Below are 26,811 nucleotides of genomic sequence, written 5' to 3'. Positions count from 1 at the left end.
GAGGTGAGCAGCTCATGGCTCAGGGAGCAGGACGGGGCTCAGAAAGAACATGCACATTAATCAAAACAGCACATGATGGGGACTTCCCTGGTGGCTGAGACTTTGCTTTCAATGCAGGGGGTGTGGGTTTGAACCCTGGTCGAGCAAGATCCCACATGCCTTACAGCCAAAAAAACAAAACATAAGACAGAAGCAATATTACAATAAGTTCAATGAAGACTTTAAAAACTACCCACATAAAAAATTCTTAAAAAACAAAACACACAAACCAGGTACATAGTTAATATGAAGAATAATAAGCGTTCCTTGAATGTTTGAGTTAAAACACAAGACTTCGCCCAGCAGGGGTTGACCAACTTTTTCTATAAAGGCCCAGAAATGGTCTCTGTCACATTTTTGTCTTTTTTTAAAAATTATTAAACTATCCTTTAAAAATGTATAAACCGTTCTTGGCATGAGGGCCATAAAAACCGGGTCTGGGCCAGTCCTTTCCTTCACCTGCATGCTCTAGACCGAGCTGCCTGGCAAAGGTTCCACTCAACACAAACGACTCCATACTCAGACTCTGTGGGCTCAAACAGACTGAAAAGAAAGGAACCACAGAGACGGAGGACACGCTGAAAGACCAAACGTCAATACGACTTGAATAGGACATACACAACACAATTCTAAGCTGACCTGAAAGGGAACTTTTAAAAAGTAGGGTTTTTTTTCATTGTCACTTGGTTAAAAAAAAAAAAAGGTTTCCACCATCGGATGCACAAACACAGAAGCATTAACCGGCATTTACTGACCGTCACAAACTAGCTGAAAATCAGTTTCTCTTGATTTTATTGTTCTTTTAAAAAAATAAAAGTACATCTTTTACCGATACAGGTTAGAGTGTTGCCATGGTAATGAGGTGAGCACTGGAGTTTAATTCTCTGCTGAATTTCAGTAGCACTTGAAAAGTTGTTTTCAACTGGATATTTTTGCTGTTCTTTTGGAAAAATAACTTAGTAACAGAAGGCTGTTAGGCTGCATGCATATGCCTGAATTCCCATGTTCTTTTTACTTGTGTCCAAAGTGTGAGGTGGCTGTTCCAAACTAGCAGGGAGGAGCCACATGCTGTCTGCATGGAAATCCTGGGTTCGTTTCTTCTTTAATAAGGACGCTCCCCATGCAACCCTGGTGGCTTCATCTTATCTGAAGGTCACCTTGATTATTTCATCAAGGCTTTGATTGAAGTCCTGTTCTCAGGGGCTGCATCACTAAGGCCATCACCCCCCAGAAACCCTCAGAAGCAGAGGTCACTCCCAGACCAGGGCAGGAGGCTCAGGACAAGGATAGGTCTAAAGAGGAGACAGATTTTCCACTGACCTGGTCCCCACAAAATTCACACTGAAACTCAAGCATGCCTCTAAAAGCCTCAGCGACAGGCAGATTAAAAAGTCTTGGAGGCACATGTGTATAAAACAGCCAGTGGGAAGCTGCTGTATAGCCCAGGGAGCTCAGCTCGGTGCTCTGTGACGACCTAGAGGGGTGGTGGGATACATGTATATACATCGCTGATTCACTCTGCTGTACAGCAGAAACTAAATAACACTGTAAAGCAATCAGACTCCACTTTGGGGGAAAAAAAAGGTCTTGGAGGTACACCACACCACAGTTTAAATAAAAGGTACATGCCTGTTCTATTCTTCACCCCAGGCATGATTTCAGGGCATGGACCCCTGTCGTGCCATGGCGCACTGGAGATTTTGTTCCAGAAGAAGCGCCAGCTGTTGGGGGCAGGGTGCGCCTAGGATGGGCTCAGGCTCCACTTCACAGGTGTCTCCGATCATTAAAAACACCTCTCAAGACCAACTGGGACTCAGCTCAGCTGACAAGGATAGGGCGGCCTTGACACCCACGTCGCCCTTTCCAGAGGGTCAGGTTGGTCCCGTCCCCCGGCTGTACATGCCAATACGGAGGCTGGGGGTTAAGGGACTGCATTTCCTGCAGCCAACGACCCAGGGCCACCGGCAATGGCCTTGGTCACTTGGCTTTGTGTGACTGCTTGCTCGTATTTCTCAAACTAACTTAAAAAAAACCCAAAACACCCAAAACCTAGTTTAAAGAGGGAAGGAGGGGAAGGGCTCGCCTCGGCTTCCGTGGCTTTCCTAAAGCAACATCTTGACTACACCCTGGGCTGACGGCAGCGACGGTGAGGAAACATTCGACGACGGCTTCCCAAACTCCAGGCGTTTTCCCAACCTTCAGACAGAGCAAACCAAGTTAAGCGGACATTACAGCTGTTCTAGGCTGGGTAGCATGGGGCCCACCAAGTTACAAGGGTGAGTATCAAGGTCGGGAGCACTGTCTCACTGGGTCTCAATTTTCTCTCCTGTGAAATGAAGAAAAGGACACTGGCCATCTAGCGCTCACGGCCCTCCCCCAAAGCCACAACAAAAGCCCAGTCGCAGAAGACCTTCCAAAGAACACCGCCGGCTAAAGGTCCAGAAGTTATGTGCATGCTGGGGAAAACAAATTCTTCCTCTCCTGTCCTCTGTCTGCCATTGACCACCCCAAATCTACGTGGCCCGGGGGCCAGTGAGATGGTGGCACATCTTAGAAAATTCTAGAATCTGGAGGCTGCCCTGATTTTCTTCAGGCCAGAAAATAAATGAAGCTGTTAGAGGTCAGGTTTGTGTTTTCCAATCCGGTGACTGGCTTCAGGAATCCAGTCTGGCTGATTTAGTTTCCTGAAGGTTCTAAAGGGTTTAAAAAAAAAAAAAATCAAATCCTCTTCTGGGGGAAGCAGAGCAGCGTTTGAAGCCTGAGTCGCAAATAAGTGATTTATACAAAGGGCTTTCTCACAGCATGACTGGGAGCTGGGGCTGTAGAGTCAATAAAAATGACCGTCTTCCTGGCCATTTGCCCAAACCAGAAGATATCAACTAACTCGGCCCTAAGGGATAGAGAGATATGCTGACATAATTCCTGCAACTTTCAAAAACACGGCTATTGGTCGGGGGTCAGAGGCTTCTGGCTGGAGTGGACGGGTTCTCCCAACACCGAGGGGGAACAGTGCAAGGAACTGACCCTTTGTCACCGAGAGGCACGTTGCTGCCGCCGGGCCGCCTGTCCACGCTGTCTCTGTTTTTGCTCCCCCGCCCTGAGGCTGGGCCACTGGCTCGGCCTGGGGACTGATCGTACACGAAGTTCCGGCAGGAAGCAAGTTTGGACTCCAGGGCCTGGGGAGAGAGATGCTTTCACTGCTCAAGTTGAAGACAAGAACCCTTACACCCCTCTTCAGAGCCCATATTGTTGTTCGGTCGCCCAGCTGTGTCCGACTCTTTGCAACCCCCTGGTCCGTAGCACACCAGGCCTCCCTGTCCCTCACCATCCCCTGGAGGTTGCCCAAGTTCGTGTCCATCGCATCGGTGATGCCATCACTGTTATTATGTGTATGGGCCATCAGAGCCCACTCACATCATAGTAACTTAAGAGAGTGGTTCTCAAACTAGAGCCACTAATGTTAGAACCATCGTATTAGAACCCCAAAGCGTGCCCTTCCTGCCCCCACCAAATTCAGTGTACATCCAACTCATACAACTGGTGGTCTAAGATATCTAGGAGCCTCCTAAAAAGTCACTAACCCTACCTATGATCCAAGTCTGCCTACAAGAAAGAATGAAATTGACTTTTGGAATCATTCAGTGTCGCTGTTACCTAATCACATACCAAGTGGCAGGAGGTTTGAATAAGAACTTGCCTCGCAGTAAACAGACCCTCTGGGAACCAGATGGGCGCTGAGATCACCCTGGGCTTCTCTATAATCTAACTGTTAAAATCTGTCTGTAAAACAGCAAACCAGGAAACCAAAAGCCAAAAAGAAAAACACAGGAAACGCGTCGCAAGCTTCTATTAACTCTGAATACACACATTCTGGTCAATGACAGACAGGCAGGATTCAAACTATGCGGCTTTCCATTTATAAAAATTTAGAAAGGCATCGTTTTTAAAAATAAGAGAAACAACGACAGAGAATAGCTGTGTGATTTCTTAAGCACCAAAGACTCCTTCCCTGTAATTAACATAAAACCTGTAAGGTCATGTCTCTGCCCGGCCTTTCAAGATTTTCTCCTTAACTCCCTGAGCAAATAAAAACCATGTCTGACAAAATATGCCATTCCCTGGAGAAGCGAATGGCAAACCACTTCAGTATTCTTGCCTCAAGGACTCCATGAACAGTGTGAAAAGGGAAGGCAGTTTTCAATTTTTCTCAGTTTCTTCAAACTGAGAAAAATATCACTAATGCCATTCAAATTTCCCCAACTGCCAGGGAAAATGGCACGGGCAAAGAACGGCATACCTGGGGATCGAAGGGTGCCTCAGGGTCAGAGCCTGGGTTTGTCAGAAACAGTGCTCCCCGAGGGCCTTCCCTGGAGGTCCAGTGGTTAGGACTCTGGGCTTTCATGCCCGGGACCTGGGTTCAATCCCTGGTCGCGGAACTAAGACACAAGCCATGCAGCCAAAACCAACCAAACGAAACTTTAAAAACCAGAAACACCACCCACAGACGCACAGCAGTTCTAAGGGACACGAGACGAGCCAGGCCTACACCTGCACTCGTGAAGCCTCTGCCAGAGGGGAAGCGGCCAGTAAGTTCACGTCTCAAGCCTCTCGAAGACAGAGGATGCCCCATGAACGCCGGGCACCATGCCACGCGATGCCGTCTTACCCCCACTTTCCGCAGCAGGTCTCCCACGATGTTGAGGGCTGATATCCGGGCTGCGGGTGTGAGGGGGGTCCCCCCAGTGGAGTCGTCCAGGCCTGTGTGTGTAAAAGGACGCACACATGACACCAACACACACGGAAAAGTCTGTGCACTAACGTCTCTCAGTGTGAAATCTGGAGGTGGGTCCCCGTGCCCTCTGACCACCAACGCTGCCCTGTTTCAATCACTAGGGTGCTGCCCGACATAACGAGACTACCTGATGACCAACTTCTCATAGCCTTATGATGACTATACTCAGTATTTATCTTTAGATGCTATTCTTTGAAATAAAAAAAAAAAGCAAGTCCTCTGAAACTCTGAGGAACTCCATACAGTTAACTGACATTCCCAGCATCTGAACAAGGCCCACTGGTCAGGGTTCCACCCCTCGGAGTCCCCTCTCTCTTCTGAGCAGGGCTCACAGGGCTCAGGGATCAGCATCACCCGGGCGCTCGTCAGAAATGCAGGATCTCAGGTCCCGCCCACACCTGCTGCAGCTGAGACCCAGCTGAGGCACGTGCTTAAAGTGGGACTAGCCTGGGACTCTGGCAACGGCACACTCTGTGCCTGCTGGGCACAAGCTGAGGGACAGGCAGTACGTGGTGGGGTCAGCCCGGAGCCTGCCCGCCATCGGCCAGCTGAGCGACGTCAGGCCAGCTCCTTAACCTGGAGGGTCAGTCTCCTTACCCATCAGATGGGGGCCAGGCTTGCATACTTGCTTCTTGGGTCTCAGTGCAAATCCAAGGAGGTTGTACGTACACACAGAGCACAGCGAGCAGAGGGCGGGGACCTCCTGAGTGCTCAGTAATTGTCTATTATTATGATTTGTTATTAAGTGGCCCAATCAGAGCCCCACAGCCAATCAGTCATCAGAGGGGCTGGGTGAGCACTCCATTTCTTGGTTTTTCCCCCACTCAGCACAGGTTATGCTGGGACCAGTTCTACAGGATGTATTGCTGGACCCACAAAATGTTTTATCTTGTTATTGAAGTATTTAACTTGGGAGATTTCATATACAACACGAGGACTTCTGGCCTCTGGTCCTTACCAAAGGACTCACACCTCTCACGGCTGAAGCAGAGAGGCAGTGGCCCCTCTGGATGAGACTTCTGTTCTCTGGTTTGCCGCAGACTCCACTGCTCCCTGTCGCCTCCCATTCAAGCAGCTCCTCCCACCTACCGCATTAGTCTGCCCCTGTGAGCCCCGCCTCTGCTCCCTGCTGTACAGCCTGGCCCTATTTCTCTCTCACCCAGGAAAGCCTTTTGAAGCCAAGAGAACCCTCCCAACTCCTACCCCACTTACCACGTCTGAAGGTCCCAGGAGTGTTTAAACTCGAGCTGGGGCCTCGATGAGCTATGGGGGTGGACGGCACAGAGCCAGTGGCCTGCACTGCTGTGTCTGTCCTCTCAGCGTCCACCGAGCTGGGCATGGGCGTCCTGGGTTTCTCCTGCTTTTGCTGCACAGCCAATTCCTGCCGCAAATCTAGGCGAGGAAAAGGATTCTGATTAAGTCCTTGTTGCGGGTGATGGGGCAGGAGACAAGGGTGAGCAAGAACCACCACCAGAGTGAGAAACTCCCGGTGGAAACCCTGAATGAAGCAGACCCCATGGGACCTTGCCCCGCAGGCTTGCAAGACCACACAGTTTTTCTTTTGAGTAAAAACAAAAAGATTAAAAAAAAAAAACAACTTTTAAAATTATGACTGTAGTGTTTCAGGAAAATTCCAATGTATCAGGATATACAGAGTACCAAGTGAAGACACGCCTTCCCAATCCACCCTCAAATGCTCAGCCTCACTCCCGATCACTGTAACATGGGGGTGAGCGTTTCAATCCTTTTTCTCTGCATTTTCACACATAAAGTTTATATATGTGTGTGTGTGTGTGTGTGCGTGTGCATATTTTTTAAGCATATAATTTTTATTAAGCATAACTAGAAACATATATCTACCATCTACATACTTTCCCCCTTCTATGTTATGTCCTAATAAGCTTTCTATGACATTTACATCTGTATCATGTTTGTTTCAACTATTTAACATTCCACAAAATAAATCTATGTAATTTACATAAGCAAATGATTACTGACGAACATTTAGGAACAACTATGTTTTAAACTCGAGAATTTTACTTTTTAATCCCTCTTCTACTGGCTACACGTTAGAAACCAAATGAACGTCATAAACAATTAACCAGGACTTTAACAAAATCTCTTGTGAACCCAATTTGGATGGCTCGGGAATGTGTTAGAAGGCTGGGGGAATTCCCTGGTGATCCAGTGGTTAGGACTCCACGCTTTCACTGCCAAAGGTATGTGTTTGATTCCTGGCTGGGGAATTAAAAGCCCACAAGCTGCATGGCATGGCCAAATTGAAAAAAAAAAAAAAAAAAAAAGCCCTACCTCTAGAAGTGCTCCAAAGAGCAAATGCTGATGAGATTCCTGAGTTCTAAGCCACTTGAATTAGCAGCCATCACATTTCAAAAGTAAAGAGCTGGCTAGCAAGTCCATCAACAGGCATTTTCCCCCCACAAAACTCCTGTGCTCCTGCTAAGCATAAAGCTGGTGATGGACTTAAATACCCACTAGGGGTCTTTACAGAGTTGGACATTTGACAGTTCCTAGCACAGGGTAGGAATCAAGCCTCAACTTGCCCAGTGTGATCCCCACCCTTGGACCAGAGCACCGAGAAGGGTGCAGATTCCAGCAAAGAGCATGCTGGGCGATGCTGTGGGACAGGACACCCTCGGGCCAGGAGAGGGCACAATGCTGGTCAAACCCACAGACCAAAGCCCTGGCCACCTGACCTCTGGCTTCATCCTTCAGTCGCTGAACAGATTCCAGGAGATTCTCCTTCTCGTCCAGTTCGCTCTCCAGGAAGGCGTTTCTTTCTATGGCTTGATTCAAACGCTGTTCAAAGTCCTCCAGTGACATGATCGTGGCCCTGGGTGAGAGACCAGCAAGGTTGCCCGAGGGAACAAACGCATCTGTTATGCGCCTGAGAGACAAGACACCTGGGGAGCGGGCCCCGGCTCCCACATGTCCTAATCCCAAATCCCAGAGATGAGCAGCCCCTTGACTTCGGGACCAGGCACTTCACCTGCACAGCCCGTCAGCTCACAAGGTACACAAGGCTGTCCCGCGGGTTTACTGAGAGCATGTCCACACAGCACTCAAAACATGAGCCAGGACCTAATTAGGACCACAGACAGGCCCCGATCAAACGCCAAGAGCAGCACGTTCCATCTCGTCTCAGAGACTCACCATGTAGTCAGCATTCAGAACATCCCACTAAGATGCACGTGCAATCTAGTAATCATGCATTTACATGCCTAAGAGAGGCCTTCTTTATCCCTCAGTTACCTTAACAAGTTAAAAAAGTTTCAAATGCCCAGCCCAGCTGCCCTAACAACCACGTATTTTGGAGAGTGCAGACGGGTCACTGGAATGTCATGTTAAAGGCACTGACAAGTGCAGCATAAGGAAGTCTGTTTCACTCTGTCTGGGACGTTCCTGGTGGATAAGAATCCGCCTGCCAATGCAGGGCACACAGGTTCAATCACTGGTCCTGGAAGATCCCACATGCTGCAAAGCAACTAAGCCCAAGTACCACAACTACTGAGCCCACACTCGAGAGCCCTCGCGTCGCAATTGCCGAATCTCCGTGCTACAACTACTGAAGCCCATATGCCCCAGAGCCTGTGCTCCACGCAACACGAGCAGCCACCACCACAAGCATCTTCACCATAATGAAGAGTAGCCACTGCTCGCTGCAACTAGAGAAAGCCTGCACGCAGCAACGAAGACCTAGCACAACCAAAAAAAAAAATTATCTTTAACTCTGTTTGGACAAGCTGCGTCCTTTGGGACTCAGTTTCCTCACATGCAAAGCAGAGGTGCAGGGGTAGTAACAGGACCTCCGCGCGGGGCGGGGGAAGTGGGGTAATACACAACAGGTGTTTCACAGATGCTTGACGAACGTCAGCAATTTTCCTCGCCGATTCCGTGTTTATGTCCAAAGACCTTTAACATCCCCTGAATCGTCTCATAGTGATTAAAAACGTCTGGAATAAAACCCTCCTGGCTCTAATAAGTAAGACTATCTAAGTGTTCTTAAGGAACTTGACCTCTCTGGGCCTCCAGGCCTTCAAAGGCCAACTGAGGGTCAATCATTTAACTCGTCCATCCATAGATGAATGGATAAAGAAGCCGTGGTACATACATGCAATGGAATCTTACTCAGCCATAAAAAGGAAAGCATTTGAGTCAGTTCTAATGAGGTGGATGAACCTACAGCCTATTATACAGAATGAAGTAAATCAGAAAAATAAACATCATACATTAACACATATATATGGAATCTATAAAAACGATATTGATGAACCTATTGGCAGGGCAGCAATGGAGATGCAAACATAGAGAACAGACTTATGGACACGGGATGTGGGGTAGGAAGGAGAGGGTGGGATGAATGGAGAGACCATAGCATGGAAATATATACACTAACACATGTAAAACAGACAGCCAATGGGAATTTGCTGTAAGACTCAGGGAATGCAAACCAGGGCTCTGTGACAACCCAGTGGGGTGGGATGGGGAGGGACGCTCCAGAGGGAGGGGATATATGTATACCTATGGCTGATCCATGTTGATGTATGGCAGAAACCAACACAATATTGTAATTATGCTTCAATTAAAAACAAATTTAAAAAATCATTCATTTCTTCAGCACTGCCTTCTAAGTCCAGATTGAGTCCTAATGTAGGAACTAATGTTCCTAACTCAAAGGGTCTTTTGAAGTAAAGAAGATAAAGTTACCAAAAATGCCTGATTAAAAACAATAGAGGGATGATATTTAAGAATACAAGACTGGAATCAGTTAAAATGATCCTAAGGCTGGCATGTCAAACAACAAAGATGCTGTAGCTAGGAATTCATGTAACAACAGACGTCTAAGATTTGAGGCCACAGAGGCTTACTGAAATGCAAACATATGCTATTTATGAGAAGGCAGACCCCAAATCATAAAGAAATCAATTCTCTGTAAGTTATCTAATAAGTTTAACACCATCCTAATAAAAATACAGGCTTCCCAGGTGGCACTAGTGATAAAGAACCTGCCTGCCAATGCTGGAGACATCAGAGATGCAAGTTAGATCCCTTGGTCAGGAAGATCCCCTGGAGGAGGGTATGGCAACCCACTCCAGTATTCTTGCCTGGAGAATCCCACGGACAGAGGAGCCTGGAGGGCTACAGTCCACAGGGTCGCACAGAGTTAGACATGACTGAGCAACTATCACTCACATTCAGCATTTAATAAAAATACGAACAGGTTTTCATTTGAGGTATAGGCACAGGGGGACCGATTTGAAAGATGATGAGACAACGAAACAAGAACGTTCAGGAGAAGAACATTAATAGTAAAAAAGAATGAGACCTTGCCACTTGTGTCAACATGGAGGGACCTATAGAGCATTAAATCAGAGACAGACAAGTATCATACATTTCAGTTACACTTAGAACCTAAAAATATGAATAAATGAACAAACACAACAAAACAGGGTTACAGATACAGAGATTAAACAGGTGGGTGCCAGAGAAGAGGGGGTTGGAGGAGGAGAAAAATAGGTGCGGTAGATTGAAAGTGAAAGTGTTCATCGCTCAGTCGAGTCTGACTGTTTGCAACCCCAGGGACTGTAGCCCGCCAGGCTCCTCTGTCCATGGAATTGTCCAGGCAAGAATCCTGGAGTGGGTTGCCACTCCCTTCTCCAGGGGATCTTCCCGACCAAGGGCTCAAACACAGGTCTCCTGCATTGCAGGCAAATTCTTAACTGACTGAGCCATCAGGGAAGCTAGATTAAGAGGGACAAAGTTCCAGTAGCAAAATAAATGTCATAGGTATGAGACATACAGCGTGGGAAATACAGTCAGTAACCATGTAGCACCTTTGCTTGGTGGCAGATCTTAAAGTAGACTGCTTGTGGCATCATTCTGAAATGTATAGAAATACTGAATCACTATGTTATATGACAGGAACTAACACAGTAGGTCAATTATATTTCAAAACAAACAAACAGATTTTAAAAAGGGATCAGATTTGTGGTTTCAGGGGCCAAGGGAACTGGATGAAGATGTCAAAGGCACAAACTTCTAGCTGTAAGATAAATAAGTACTACGGACGCAACATGCAACGTAATTATAACTAATAGCCCTGTGTGTTAAAAGTTAAGAGGTTAAATCCTAAGAGTTCTTACCAGGAAAAGACCACTTTTTTTCCATTTTTTAAATATTGTATCTATAAAAGATGATGGGTATCCACTAAATATATTGTGAGAGTCATTTCATGATGTATGTAAGTCAATTCCTTGTGCTATATACACTTAAACTTATACAGTGCTGTATGTCAATTAAATCTCAATAAAACTGAAAGCAAAAAATGGCCAGGAGAACTGTGAAAGAGAAGAGATCAGGGGAGCTAGTTCCACCAGAAACAAAGAACATGTTATTATGAAGCCTCAATAATGAAGAGGGCTGCAGTGTGCAAGCTATAAGAGCAGACAGGTCAAAGAGAACCAAAGGTCTGGAAATGGATCCAAATGCATATGAGAATTTAATTTATGATAAAGGTGGCATCACAAATCATCAATGAAAAAGACGCCTGGTTCAATTTTAGGTCTGGGGACTACCAGGTAGCCACCAGGGAAAAATTAATGTTGGATCTAATGTTGCACCCCAAGATGAACTTCAACTGGATCAAAAACTTAAAATCACTAATTGGTCAAAATCTACTATTGGCTTTTGGAATGCCAGAGAAATGAAGAACAACTTCAGTGGCATTTCTGGCATTCCTGAACTTGTGTGGATCAATAACCACCTGACTATATACAATCAGTTTGACTGGGTAATATCAGCAGGGCACGGCGCTTAGGTCTATTGTTACTTTGTGAATATTTACTTTCAACTAAAGGTAAGTACCCTAGTTGTCATCTGAGTGACAAATAGCTCTATGTGCTTTATATGCTGAAATATATAAAAGCATATCTATATACAAGAGTAAAATGCAAAAAAGCATATTTATTATAGTAAAATGATGCAATACATAATGACTGTGAAAATTGTTAATCTCACAGTTACGAGAAACTGAAAACAGGCAAGCGGAAAAATAGATTTTCAGTAAATATTCATATTAAGAGATACATCTTCTCTTCAACAGAGGAGATTAAGAAGAGGAGGCAAGAATACACAGAACTGTCCAAAAAGTGTTTTAATGACCTGGATAACCACGAAGGTGTAATCACTCACCTAGAGCCAGACATCCTGAAATGTGAAGACAAGTGGGTCTCAGGAAGCATTACTACAAAGCTAGTGGAGGTGACAGAATTTCAGCTAAGCTATTCCAAATCCTAGGAGAAGGCAATGGCACCCCACTCCAGTACTCTTGCCTGGAAAATCCCATGGACGGAAGAGGGACTGGTAGGCTGCAGTCCATGGGGTTGCACAGAGTCGGACACGACTGAGCGACTTCACTTTCACTTTTCACTTTCATGCGTTGGAGAAGGAAATGGCAACCCACTCCAGTGCCTGGAGAATCCCAGGGACGGAGGAGCCTGTTGGGCTGCCATCTATGGGGTCGCGCAGAGTCGGACACGACTGAAGCGACTTAGCAACAGCAGCATTCCAAATCCTAAGAGGTGATGGTGTTGAAATGCTGCACTCTATAGGTCAGCAAATTTGGAAAACTCAGCAGTGGTCCCAGTACTGGAAAAGGTTAGTTTTCATTCCAATCTCAGAGAAGGGCAATGCCAAAGAATGTTCAAACTACCGCACAACTGCACTCATTTCACATGCTAGCAAGGTAATGCTCAAAATTCTCCAGGGTAGGCTTCAACAGTACATGAACTGAGAACTTCCAGATATACAAGCTGGATTCAGAAAAGGCAGAGAAACCAGAGACCAAATTGCCAACAACTGTTCGATCACTGAGAAAGCAAGGGAATTCCAGAAAAACATCTACTTCTGCTTCATTGACTATGCTAAAGCCTTTGACTGTGTGGATCACAACAACTGTGGAAAACTCTTAAAGAGATGGGAATACCAGATCTCCTTACTTAGCTCGTGAGAAACCTGTATGCAGGTCAAGAAGCAGCCGTTAGAACCTTACATGGAACAAAGGACTGGTTCAAACTTGGGAAAGAAGTAACATAAGGCTGTATATCGTCACCCTGTTTATTTAACTTATATGCAGAGTACATCATGCGAAATACTGGGCTGGATGAATCACAAGTTGAAATCAAGACTGCTGGAAGAGATATCAACAACCTCAGATATGTAGATGATACCACTCTAATGGCAGAAAGTGAAGAGGAACTAAAGAGCCTCTAGATGACAGTGAAAAAGCTGGCTTAAAACTCAACAGTCAAAAAACTTAAGATCCTGGCATCCGGTCCTGTCACTTCCTGACAAATACAAGGGGAAAAAGTAGAAGCAGTGACAGACTTTGTTTTCTTGGACTCCAGAATCACTGTGGATGGTGACTGCAGTCATGAAATTAAAAGACACTTGCTCCCTGAAAGGAAAGCTATGATGAACCTAGACAGTGTATTAAAAAGCAGAGACATCACTTTGCCAACAAAGGTCCATATAATCAAAGCTATGGTTTTTCCAGCGGTCATGTATGGATGTGAGAGTTGAACCATAAAGAAAGCTAAGCGCCGAAGAATTGATGCTTCTGAACTGTGGTGTTGGAGAAGACTCCTGAGAGTCCCTTGGACTGCAAGGAGATCAAACCAGTCAATCCTAAACAAAATCAATCCTGAATATTCACTGGATGGACTCTGGTCATTTGATACGAAGAGCTGACTCATTTGAAAAGAACCTGATGCTGGGAAAGACTGAAGGCAAAAGGAGAAGAGGGCAGCAGAGGCTGAGATGGCTGGACAGCATCACTGATTCAAGGGACATGAATTTGAGCAAACTCCGGGAGACAGTGAAGGACAGGGGAGCCTCGCGTGCTACAGTCCATAGGGTGGCAAAGTGTCGGACACGAATGAGCGACTGAACAACAACAAAATTTCCTGAATCATTCAAGGTTACCCTTTCACAAGGTCACCCTCTACTCAGTTGAAAGCGTTATTTAATTTTACAGACATACAGCTGGAGGGACCAAAATAAACCAATAGTTGATGGTGCTGAGAAATTACTGTTCTTGCAGCACATGGTCAAATTTTTCACACATAACTACTAAAGATGTATAATGAAATTGTAAAGTTTTAAAGTTTTTTAAAAAATAAAACTTCAGCATTCCAGAACTTTATTCATTCTAAAATGATGATTTGGGTCTCTACCTGTTAGGGAATTTAAATAAATAGTTTTGTTTAGGCTTCAAAGATAAAGCAGAACAGACCTCTGACCTTGCTTCTAAGCTGCCTGGACACTGTCCTGACTGGCTGCCCTGAGTGCAAGAAGACAGGGGACAAATCTTGAAATTGTTGAGCCCCTGGAGGGGCCTTGGCCAATCAAGCCCCAGGCTTAGCAACACAACATTCCAAGCTTTACAAGAGAAAACAAATAGCATTAACATGAAACCAGGGCTGCAATTTGCTCACAGATTGATGATGACATCAGTTTGTGTCCCAGGATTAAAAGCGGGAACCCCAAACTGCAATATCTTAAGTCTCACCCAGAGCGGATGCACTGCCTGGGCCCTTTACCCAACTGGGACTCCAGATGTGCTGTGTCACGAGACTTCCCAGCGCTGTATGAGTCTGATGTTGGTCAAAACCCAGCACAGTACCCTCTGCTGTGTCTATTTCTCTTTTCTTTTAATGTTAGTATATTGAAAGTAAGCTAGATAACCTCTAATAAATATTGGTATTATTTATTTGTGTATAACAAGTGGCTTATTTTGTTAACAAATCTTTGAGCTTGAGACAAAAGTGAAAACTTTTGGCAAAACACTACCACATCTGATGGTAACATTCAACTATTCACCATTTATAACTTTATTGCTACTCTGTCTCAGGTATTCCTTAGGAAAAGGTGCAAGGGTTCTTTACATACTCTAATGTACTGTCTATAGATTATAAGATAAAGTCAAGCATGTATCTGCTGATATTTTTTAAGTGGACCTGTCTTTATACTTAGAAATGTCTCTTAATAGTAGGATTCCCTCGTGGCTTAGATGGTAAAGAATCTGCCTGCAATGCAGGAGACCTGCGTTCGACCTCCGGGTCAGGAAGATCCTCTGGAGAAGGAAATGACAACCCACTCCAGGATTCTTGCCTGGAGAATTCCACGGACAGAGGAGCCTGGAAGGCTACAGTCCATGGGGTCACAAAGAGTTGCACACGACTGAGTGACTATCACTCACATGCAGCTAAAGGATGAATCCAATGGATCTTCAGGAGAGAAAAACAGAGAGAAAGGAAGGGAGAAGAATACTAGAGGAAAATAGAACTAATTGCTATATATACCTTGGATTGCAGATAAGCTTGCCTACATAGAAATCCAAGTAACTTTCAACAGTAACACATGCAACAGACAAAGATGGAAGACAAATGAGAAACTCCCCAACGCTTTAAATTCTCATCATAGACAAATAATAAACATCTTCTGAAACTGATAAGAAAAAACAACTAGCAACCCAATCTGAAAATAGGCAAAGATAAACAGAGTTCACAGAAAAAGAAATAAAACCGTTATTAAACATATGAAAAGGAACTCAAGGTCATTCACAATCCAGAAACGTACTTATTTGTCACCTATTACACTGGCAGAAACTCAAAGCTTAAAAAAATGCTGTTAGTGAAGCTATTTGGAAAACAGAGACTCACACAGGTGCTGGGGATGTGAACTAGTACCACGACAGAGAACAACCAGGTAAAAACTATCAAAATCACACGCATATATCCTCTGACCCAGGAATTCCACTTCTGGAAATTTACAGATATTCATCGGTGCAAGCAACGAGCATCATTCACTATAGCAACACTTATCACTGCAAAAGAATGGAAATGCACCAAATATCCATCCACAGGGGGACAGATAAATAAATTCTTATGTATCATACAATACCAGCCATACAATAAAATAGTATGTGCTTGGGAAGAAACCACCACCAACAAAGAATGCTCTGTGTCCTACTACAGAAAGACCTCCGAGATCTGTTACGTGACAAGGCAAGAAGTACAATAGTGGGTACAGAATGCTCTTTTGTGGAGAAAGAGACGGGGGAGTGGGGGGAATAATACAAATTTCTGTTTTTATTTGCTTGAATTTGAATTTAAGAAGGCTAGCCCTCTGAATGGTATTTCTGAATCACGTGAATGCACTCTCTCTTGGTGACAGGCTGCATGATGGCTCCCAGTTCTTCACCCTCCCTCCATCCTCACCCTTGCTTCAGCCTCACTGTGGGTGGAATGTACTTTCCCAGCCCTTAATGTGGCTTGGCCGTGTGACTTGTTTTCATCAATGAGTGGAAATGGTCGTATGCCAGGGGCTTGCCAGAAATCAGAATATACTATAAAGGCCACAGTAATCAAGTCATTATGGAAAGTGGAAGTGTTAGTCACTGAGTGGCATCTGACTTTTTGCAACCCCACAGACTGTAGCCCGCCGGGCTCCTCTGTCCATGGAATTCTCCAGGCAAGATTACTGGAGAGGGTTGCTATTCCCTTCCCCAGGGGATCTTCCCAACCCTGGGATCGAACCCAGGTTTCCCACATTGCAGGCAGATTTTTTACTGTCTGAGCCACCAGGGAATCTCTAGTCATTATGGTGTTAGCAGTAATTCACAAATTGCACACTGGATCAAAAGAGAAAAGAATCTTGCATTAGATTCCAGAATATAGTCAGCTCTCCACACCTGTGGGTGGCATATCCTTGGATTCAACCAACTGCAAATCCAAAAAATTAAAAAAAAAAACCAAAAACCCAGAAAGTTCCAAAATGCAAAACTTGAATTTGCCGCTCACTGGCAGCTGTTTATGGAGCTTTTGATTGATTGTATTGTGTGTGTGTGCTTAAAATCGCTCAGTTCTGTCCAACTCTTTGCAACCCCATAGACTGTAGCCTGCCAGGTTCCTCTGTCCATGGGATTTTCCAGGGAAGAACATTGGAGTGGGTTGCCATTTCCTTGTTCAAGGAATCTTCCCGATCCAGGGATGAAACCTGTGTCTCCCATGTTTCCTGCAGGTAGATTCTTTACTTCTGAATCACCAGTCTTGGGTTATATTAGGTATTATAATTAACCTAGACATAATTTAAAGTATATGGGAGGCTACACATGAGTTATATGCAAATACTATACCATTTTATTTAAGGGATTTGACTACCCAATTCCCCCATGGATACCAAGGGACAACTGAAGGAAAGGTTCACATGTGACAGAGATGCGTTCAATTCAGTGGAAAAGAGATGAAGTGTTTAACACAAAGTACTGGCACAAGTGGCTACGTACCTAATGAAAATAAAATAGGTCACAAATTTATACTAGATCCAAAAGTAAATGCCAGGTGGATTAAAAGCATAAGTTAAAACAATTAATTAACAAATCTTTCAGACAAATTAAACAGAATACATACATAATCAAATGATCAATGGACTTCCCTGGTGGTACAATGGATAAGAATCCACCGGCCAATGAAGGGGGACACAGGTTCGATTCCTGGTCTGGGAATCTTTCGCGTGTTGGGGAGCAACCAAGCCCGTGCACCGCAGCTACTGAGCCTGCGTGCCTAGAGCCCGTGCTCCACAAGAGACGCCATTGCAATGAGAAGCTTGTGCGCTGTAATGAGGAGTAGCTCCCCTCCGTCCCCCAGCCACTGGCTGCAAAGAGAGAAAGCCTGAGCACAGTGAAGACCCAGCGCAGCCAAAAATAAATAAAAACAATCCAGGGGATCCCCATAGTGAAGTCTGGAAATCTAGAAGCAGTAAAAGGAGACATAATTGATGACCTAAGAAAGAAAAATATTTGTATGGAAAGTCATACCACAAAGTCAACAGATAAGTTTATTCTGCAAAATATGTTTTCAAGACAGGACAAAAGATCAGTAGCAAAAATACGTAAAGAACTTTTACAAACTAACTTTTTTTAAAAAAGGTTCCACTTCTGCTAATAATAAGCTCAGTTCAGTTCAGTCGCTCAGTCGTGTCTGACTCTTTGCGACCCCATGAATCGCAGCACGCCAGGCCTCCCTGTCCATCACCAACTCCCGGAGTTCACTCAAACTCACGTCCAAGGAGTTGGTGATGCCATCCAGCCATCTCATCCTCTGTCGTCCCCTTCTCCTCCTGTCCCCAATCCCTCCCAGCATCAGGGTCTTTTCCAATGAGTCAACTCTTCGCATGATAAGGTAGCTTGTATCAAACCGAATATCCTAGAGATTACAACTACAAACTCTGGGTAAAAGAAGAAAAACTGACCTGACAGCCCTGGCAAAAGCTGGAAGGAAGCCAACATGTGGAAGGAACAGCAGTGACCGAATCCTGTATCTTTACAAGCTTTGAGTCTATGGCTTGGGTGATAAAAATCTACCACCATCTCTGACTGACCCAAACCATGCAGACACGAAGCAGCCTGATTAAAAGAATAAGATTTCAGCTACTTCCCAACAAGGGGAGACAGAGTTTGGAGTGTGAGTTCAGCATACTTAATAAACAAACAAACAAAAACATACCAGAATCCATAGCTTCTGTAACACATCATTCATAATGTCCAGAATGTAATCCAAAATGACGAGACAAATGAAGAGCAAGAAAATGTGACCCAAAACTCAAGAGAAAAGGTGATTACAGGAAATCAACCCTGAGGTAACCCAGATGTTATAATTAGCAGAAAAGGATCTTAAAGAAGCTATTGTAACTATGCTCAATAATAGAGGATTAGGAAATTTTAGATCTGAAGATAACGTACCTAAAATAAAACAGTACTGGAACTGACTTCCCACCAGAACTCGAGGAGGGAAGAAGGAGTCAGTGGACCTGAAACTAGATCAATAGAAATGATCGAATTTGAGGAACCAAGAAAAATAAAATTAGGAAAAGATATGAAGAGAAAGAAAGGGGCAGCAAAAACACTTGAGGAAATAATGACCAAAGTTAAACTTGGCAAAAGATAAATTTACAGACCAAAGAAGCCCAGCACCCCCCTATCAGGATAAACACATACAAAATCCAGGAACATCACAATCAAACTGCTAAAAACCGAAAATAAAGTGAAACTCTTGAGAGCAGCCAGAGAAAAACACTAGGTTATATACAGGGGAGTGACTATTTGGGTTACCACTAGCTTCTAACCCCCAGTAAGGAGTTCAGAAGGCACCAGAAGACACATCTTTAATGTGCTGAAAGAAAAGAAAAGAAAAACAAAACCCTGGCAACCTGAATTCCTTACCCAGTGGAAATTTCCTTTAAGAATGAAGGCAAAAGAAAGACATTTTCAGAAAAACTAAAGAGAGAATTCACCATCAGCAGACCTGCACCACAAGAAACCCTAAAGGAAGTTCTTCAAGCTGAAGGCAAATGATAACTAGAGGGAAACTTCAGGAAGGAATGAACCAGAAACCAGAAACATGTGGGTAAATAGAAAAGGCTATCTTTTTAACCTCTTACTTTCATGCATTAAAGCTACAGCATAAAGTTTGAGGACAGTAAGTGAAACTCTAAGGTTTCGAGACTGTTACATTTGGTACACGGTTAACTAAGTAGACTGAAAAGTTGCACATTCAGTTCAGTTTGGACTGAAAAATTGTCTAAACTGATGGAATTGTACACGCCTGATGATCGGTGCATATTGCTGTAATTTACATCTAAATTTTTTTAAATGCTTTCTTAAAAAAAAAAAGCACCTGGCTCACAGCAGTTATTCAATTACTATTATTTATTATTGTTAGTAGCCTGCTAAACTATAGAACATTGGTTTCAGAAATATTGTCTTATCACTGAAAACAACGCAGATGTCCATCAACAGATGAATGGATAAAGACGTGGTACATATGTACAATGGAATATTACTCAGCCATAAAAAAGAACGAATTTGAGTCAGTTCTAACGAGGTGGATGAACCTAGAGCCTCTTATACAGAGTGAAGTAAGTCAGAAAGAGAAAAACAAATATTGCATATTAATGCCTACATATGGAATCTAGAAAAATGGTATTGATGAAGCTATTTGCAGGGAAGGAATGGAGACGCAGATGTAGAGAATGGACTTGTGCACACAGTCGGGGAGGGAGAGAGTGAGATGGATGGAGAAAGGGGCATCAACACATATACGCTCTCAGGCTTAAGACGGACAGCTGGTGAGAAGTCGCTATATAACTCAGGGAGCCCAGCCTGGAGCTCTGTGATGACCTAGACGGGTGGGATGGGGCGAGGGGAGAGAGGGGAGATAGATATATATATATAATTATGGCTGATTAGAGTGATTGTGTGGCAGAAACCAGCACAATATTGTAAAGGTTAAAAAACAAAGAAAGAAATACCATCTTATCTCAGGGCCAACTGAGCACATGCTTGTCCTTCCGCCCAGAATGTTCTCACCCTGTACTCTTCCCCTGGATAATGCTGAGGCATCCCTCCGTCTTGGCCTAAATGGCATTTCCTTTGAGAAGCCTGGTCCAGCATCCTCCCAGCAACGGACATATGAATATCTCAGATCATATGCCCCCACAGCACCCTGGACATGCAGCACTTCCTGCTTGTTGTCCATTTCTCATGATGCTGTAGAGCCCAAGGGCCCTGGCTCTGCTCTCTGCTGAATCCCCTACCCTCAACACAGTGCCTGGTACCCAGAGACAAAAGGATCCCAGACCTCCTTTCTCCTTCCCCACATACCGTTTGGCTCTTTCCAGGTCATCGTTGGCTTGCTCCAGCTCTCTGATGTACTTCTGCAGTTTATCTTTTATGGCTTTCGTCTGGGCAAGGTCATCCTCTAAGGCTGAGATCTGCCGGTAGCCTTCAGAATGCTGTGTTTTAAACTTCTCCTGAAGGACAGAATCGCCACTGAGTGAATGACTTAAGATTCCCAACAAGGATGTTTATTTCCGTTCCCCGTCATCTCCTTAGGACGCTGAAGGTCAATCCTGGGACTTACTCTCTCCTATTGCGGTGCACGTGTGTGGTTCCTAGCCACTAAGCATCCGTTCCTCCCCTCTGCATAGCCTGCCGGCACCCCAGTTTCTTGAGGACCTCTTGCAGCCTCCACCACGGCCAGGGGACAAGCCTAAGCTCAGTCATGAGAACCTTCTGTCCATAGACATGTGCTCTTGAGCAAGTGAGGGATGATGGGGGGAGCCAGGGGCCGTCAAGTTGTCCAGTTCCGAGTGCTTCCTGAGCATCTGTCTGTACCTGGCCCCCTTCCACAATGGTCCTCACCACCTCTGGTGTCCAGAAGCCCCCAACCATCTTAAGCAGTCATTCTGTGCAAGGTGTCCACAGCCATAGAAAGTGTCATCAACCTCTCTGAGCTTGACCTGCAAGGGCCATACTGACGCACTTCAGTGACATCCCTGGGTTACAGGGACAAGGGCAGGAATCACAGTGACTTTGGTGCTCGTGCCTCACAGTCAGAGCGGGACATCACTGACTCAGTTCAACAACTGTTCTGACTTTGTGACCCAGGATGCTCTCCCTGTGGCATGGTGTATTTAGAAGGAACTTGGGCACCTCTGGGGGAGGGAGGGAGAGAAGGGGAGGCAGGGGAAGGAAGGAGGAAGGGAAGAGAAGAAGGAAAAAACCATAACTGTTGTTTCCACCAGAAGAAGCTTAGTGTGACCTGGCCAGTGCTTCCCGAGGCAAGGAACAGCCCAGATGAGGTCTCAAGAATCTGTTGCCCCGCAGTGACAGCAGCTAATGTATACTGTGGGCTTCCCCAGTGGCTCAGTGGTAAAGAATCCATACCAAGCAGGAGGTGGGGGTTCGATCCCTGGGTCAGGAAGATCCCCTGGAGCAGGAAATGGCAACCCACTCCTGTATTATCGCCTGGAGAATTTCATGGACAGAGGAGCCTGGTGGGCTACAGCCCATGGAGTCTCAGTAACTAAACGACAAGAGCATTTACCGCAGGCTACTCTGCGCGAGCCTCTGGGCTCAGGACACCCTTCCTGCTGCCTGACTGAACGCCATTTCGGAGGTGTGAGAATGGAGGCTCAGGCCCATCGTCAGCCCAGAGTCAACCGGGAGCAAACAACTGAGCCAAGACCCATCCTGGGCAACCCGGGCTCGTGCTCGCGAACAACGACACTCAACGGCTCTGGACCACTTCCGCCTAGGTTCACAGAGGAACTGATCACACGTGTGTGCATACACACTCACACACTCCCATTCTCTCCCTGTCTGGCTCTGCTTTCAAATTATTTTCTGTCACCCAACAATCTCACCACCTTTCCCTCATCCACAAACAGGAACGAAGACACTCCCTTCCCCCAGGAAGTCTAATGTGAAAGTGAAAAAAAAAAGCCCACTCCTCTTCTTTCCTCAGCCCAGTACACAAAGCTGTTGCTAGGAACAGTCTGGAGGCTCTGGGGAGGGTGAGGTAATGGCGCCCGGGGCCAGAAAGGCGTGGCCAGAGCCATCCCGAGAAAAGGGCCTCAGGATGGATGGTCACAGGGCCGGGGCCTCGCATCCTCACGCCACTCAGTCCCCTCAGATACTCCACTTCCTGGCTGTGAGCACAGGAAGCGTCTCAGCTAAGACAAGCAGGGGCCGAGCGGGCCCAGGCTCGGGCGAATTTCCAGGCGTGGCTCGGATCGCTCCCACCCTTGGCCTGGGTGCACCCCCAAAAAGAAGAAAACAGGAGGGTACAGGACCCCAGACCATTAACCTAAATTCCTGCGTGGGTTCCCAGAGGACGCGGTGAACGGGCTTGTCCACCAGCACAGAGATTCAAATGATGTCCTTTGAACTTGGGGACATGAAAAAGCTGTTGGGCTTTCATCTGGGGCTAATTATAATAAACTGTCAGCTGATGGAGGCATCAATAGACGCTCTGTTGGATCCCTTACAAGCTTTTTTATTCATCTGGTGATGAATAAGCCAGTTGTCAAGGAGTCCGACTTAGTTGAAAACTTTTCTCTTAGGTGACAGAAATATGTGCCGGGGGCCATTCTTCACTCTGAGGTCATCCCCTTCCTCACCTTGTAGCTCCTAAACCTCACAGAGAAGTCTTCTGCCAGTTCAAGTGCTTGGTCTGGAAGTGCCTAATTACTTAGCACATGCGTATTTATCAGCATCTGTGCAGGTCCTCCTACTCTCTCCAAACCATGGTTCAAACCACCAGTCTTCCGACCCTGAGCCCCCTTCCGTGTAAAAGCTGTCATGGTTCCCCAGTGCCTAGGGCAGCAGTCAGCCTGTTAACAGAGTGAGTGACGTGGGTCAGGTGTAACCCACAAAAGACACTCAGCCCCTGACGTCAGAGCTGATGGGGGGACAGTAGCTGGGATGGGGTGACCTTGCTCTAACCAACCTGCCTTTTGCAGGTATGGACGAAGGCCAGGCTGGGGTGGCAGGAGCCACCAGAGGACGATCAAAGGAAACCGGAAATCCAAGGTCTTACAAAAAGCCTCACAATTCTGAATGCAGATATTAAATATTTTTGTAAAAGACCGCTAAAGAGATAAATGTTACTATCAAAAGAATGAACCGTAACCCTCACCTCTAGTTAACAGCCTACTGCAATATTTACAGAGAAGCATACAGAAGTTGGTGATTCACTTTGAAATGCACTGGGAAGACAGACTGATGGATGGACAGATAACAAAGAGCAAGTGTGGCAGAGGTCATTGGCAGAGCCAGGTGGTGGATATACAGGTGTTCGCTGGGAAAGTCTTTCAACCCGACCGTGTGCTTGAAAGCTCTCATGATAAAACGTTGAGTGAAAATCACCAAAGGCTTAAGCAAACAACATCTACGGGCCAGACTGACCTGTGTGGATGGCCAGTCTGGGCTCTGTGGTCTACACCATTAAAGCTCAGAGTCCACCGTCCAGCTTCCAAAGTCTGTGGGGTCTTCCCTGTGCTACTCCTCATCCCTCAGTCCCCAATCCATCTGCTCGCCCCACTTTCTCCTGTGTGCTAGGAAACCCAGGTTCCCAAGGTCCACTTGACGTTCATTCTTGCCTGTGTCTGAGCATCTTTTCACTAAATGCTTCTGGCCATCAGGTTTGTCTCCCCCACGAGGCTTCCAGGGGCAAAGGGCACACCTCTGTCCTGTGCGTCACACCTAGCCCTGGGCTCACACTGCGGGACCTTGGCTCTTTCCCCCCGGTGGCTCATCAAAATAAATATGAGCAGCTCTGTTTAAAAAAAAAAAAAAGAAATTAAGAAAGAAAAAAAAAGACACGCAGGTCTGCTGGGGCCCCACCCAGACTTCCTGAGAACGAAACTCTCAGGGCGGGGTGGGGCCAGCCCTGTCTGATGTTTACAAAGCTGGCCAGGTGACCCTGCCTGGCAGTGATAGCCCAGAGCCGTCTCTAAGGCCAATGTAACACTTCGTGATCGCCTGCTAACCCATACAGAGTGTCCAGTCTCTACCCCTCAGAGCAGTGGTTCTCCAGGTACTCGGCAATGACCGCAGATACCTCTGTGGTCACCACCTGGGGCAGGGGGTACCACTGGCATCCAGTGGGTGCAGACCAGGGATGCCGTTGAACACCCCGCAATGTAAAACTCAGCCTGACAACAAAGAGTCGTGTGGCTTCAAATGTCAACAGAGGCTGAGGAGCCTGAGTTCTGTCCAACAGAACTTTCCATAATGATGGAGACGTTCTACAGCCTCTGTGTTCACACTGACGCCCACTAGAGATGTGTGGCTACAGGAGCTACCATTCCGGACAGCATAACCCTGGGCCTTATAACAATCAGCAATTCCAGCCATGATCCATACTCTAGAAAAGTCTACCTTCCACATGTGCTCTGGGATTGCTAAACATGGCCATGGGACACGTGTGAGACCTGTCTCTTTAGTTCAGTCGCTCAGTCGTGTCTGACTCTTTGCGACCCTGTAGACTGCAGCACGCCAGGCCTCCCTGTCCATCACCAACTCCCGGAGTTCACTCAAACTCAAGTCCATGGGAGTCAGTGATGCCATCCAGCCATCTCATCCTCTGTCTCTTACAGGGGCACTGGGAGCTCAAGTGCCCCACATGCCCGCAGTTCTAGGGGTGGGAGGGGGCCACACCCACAGGCTCCCTTCTCTGGTCACGGGTGCTGGACACCCACCCACACACCTGGGTGTGTCTCCGCTCACCCCCTCACCTTGATGGTCTCCAGCTCCATGCGAAGGTGGTTGTTTTCCATCAGCAGGTCCCTGTTTTTGCTCTCAGTTTGTTGCAGCTGTGTCTCCAGTTCCGCCTCGTATTCCCGGCTTTCCTCCTGGAATTCCCGGAGCTCCTCTTGGGTGTGCTCTGCCCTGCGGGATTCCCAGATGTCAGCTCATCACTGAGCGCTTATGCGTTGCTGAGCGTTAGACATGGATCTGCTCTTTATTCAACTGCCTTTTGAGGCAGGAACTGTCATTACCCTCATTATACAGATGATGAGGTCATCTGTCTCAAGGTCCTCCCAGGAGGCGCTAGTGGTAAAGAACCTACCTGCCAATGCAGGAGACTTAAGAACCTAAGGTTCGATCCCTGAGTCAGGAAGATCCGCTGGAGGAGGGCATGACAAGCCACTCCAGTATTCTTACCTGGAGAATCTCATGGACAGAGGAGCCTGGTGGGCCACATTCCACAGGGTCACAGAGTCGGACACGACTGAAGCAACTGAGCACACACACGCACGTCTCAAGGTCAAACAAGTCAGAAACAGGGCTTGGAGCTGCCCCCAGGTGTGCCCGACTCCACAGCCCTTTCTTAACCAATGCACCGTCCAGTCATTCATTCAACATGTAGTTTCTGGAACCCAATGTATAGTAAATATACTTCAGACTGTATACTCTCTGCAGAGTTATTTACAAGCAGAAACTGGACATAATACAAAGGTTCACTTACCATACCACTATCTAGGGTCCCTGCTCCATATCCCAAATACCCAATTCTGGCTTCTCAACCCTTAAAATTCAAGGCTTTTTTTTTTTTTTTTAACAAGCCCTTCCCTGGTGGCTCAGATGGTAAAGCGTCTGCCTGCAAAGCAGGAGACCTCGGTTCAATCCCTGGGTCAGGAAGATTCCCCTGGAGAAGGAAATGGCAACCTACTCCAGTATCCTTGCCTGGAAAATCCCATGGATGAAGGAGCCTGATAGGCTACAGTCCATGGTGTCGCAGGCTACAGTCCATGGTGTCGCAAAGAGTCGGACAAGACTAAGCGACTTCACTTTCACTTGAAATCAAACTAAGAATAAAGACATCAGAGGAGCCTCAGAGGAGCTGGAATAAGACCTGCCTGAGCAGATTACAAGAATCCATGAGAAACAAGGAAAGAAACAATGTTATGCACACACCCACAGCTCCCAGATAGGGACAGGGAAACACTGGTTTCAAACTAAAAAACTTGTAACAACCTAGACAGCTAGCTACAGGGAGAAGTTCTCTCCCACACACCTGAGGGCTGACCAGATAAGGCCTCTGAGAGTTGATAAAACACTGCCACAATTTGATACTCTCTAAAAATGTGTTAACTTCAAATCATATTCATTCCCAAGCTGTCACATCCTATTAATAGAGTGGTACAGATCATTGGGATATGCCAATACCTAAGATAAAAAAAGTCTGAATGTTAAGTTTTTCATAGCTTACTTATCTTGAATAGTATAACTTTGGAGGAACTAAGGTGTTGGGCAGTGGAAAGAATCAGAACATGAGAAAGTCCTTAAACATTTATTGACCTAAATAATTTTGCCTGTTACAAAATAGCAACAATAAAAAGACAATAAAAAGAAACTGTTTACACTTAAAAAAAAAAAAAACAACAAAGAAACAGACAAACAAAAAACTCTGCCAGAAAATAAGCTTGGGAGAAGCACAGCCTTTTGCTTAGGACCCTCTAGGCTCTGGGGTTCAAATCCCAGCTCTGCTGCCCCTGCCCCCCCCCAACCCCACCCCAGCTGTGTGCCCTTAGACAAGTTACTTGCTGTCACTGAG

At 46.0% G+C, this 26,811-nt stretch overlaps 1 protein-coding gene across 3 annotated transcripts in view; it reads right to left on the bottom strand.

Annotated features, from left to right (window-relative positions):
* The window catches only part of NDE1 (nudE neurodevelopment protein 1), a 44,295-nt gene that overhangs the window by 4,338 nt on the left and 13,146 nt on the right, over positions 1-26,811 (bottom strand). For 2 of the 3 annotated variants that reach the window (XM_061401208.1, XM_061401209.1), the window contains exons 3-8: positions 24,989-25,142; positions 20,571-20,719; positions 7,546-7,682; positions 6,044-6,223; positions 4,706-4,797; positions 3,064-3,215 (exon numbers count right to left, since the gene is read on the bottom strand). In XM_061401208.1, the coding sequence (XP_061257192.1) occupies positions 3,064-3,215; positions 4,706-4,797; positions 6,044-6,223; positions 7,546-7,682; positions 20,571-20,719; positions 24,989-25,142 (864 nt within the window). Of the gene's footprint in view, positions 1-814; positions 2,236-3,063; positions 3,216-4,705; positions 4,798-6,043; positions 6,224-7,545; positions 7,683-20,570; positions 20,720-24,988; positions 25,143-26,811 lie in introns of those variants that run through there. The other variant, XM_061401210.1, reaches the window with a different exon arrangement.

Source organism: Bos javanicus, chromosome 25, assembly GCF_032452875.1.
Source record: "Bos javanicus breed banteng chromosome 25, ARS-OSU_banteng_1.0, whole genome shotgun sequence".
Lineage (NCBI taxonomy): Eukaryota > Metazoa > Chordata > Mammalia > Artiodactyla > Bovidae > Bos > Bos javanicus.
This window is presented reverse-complemented; position numbering and strand designations above follow the sequence as displayed.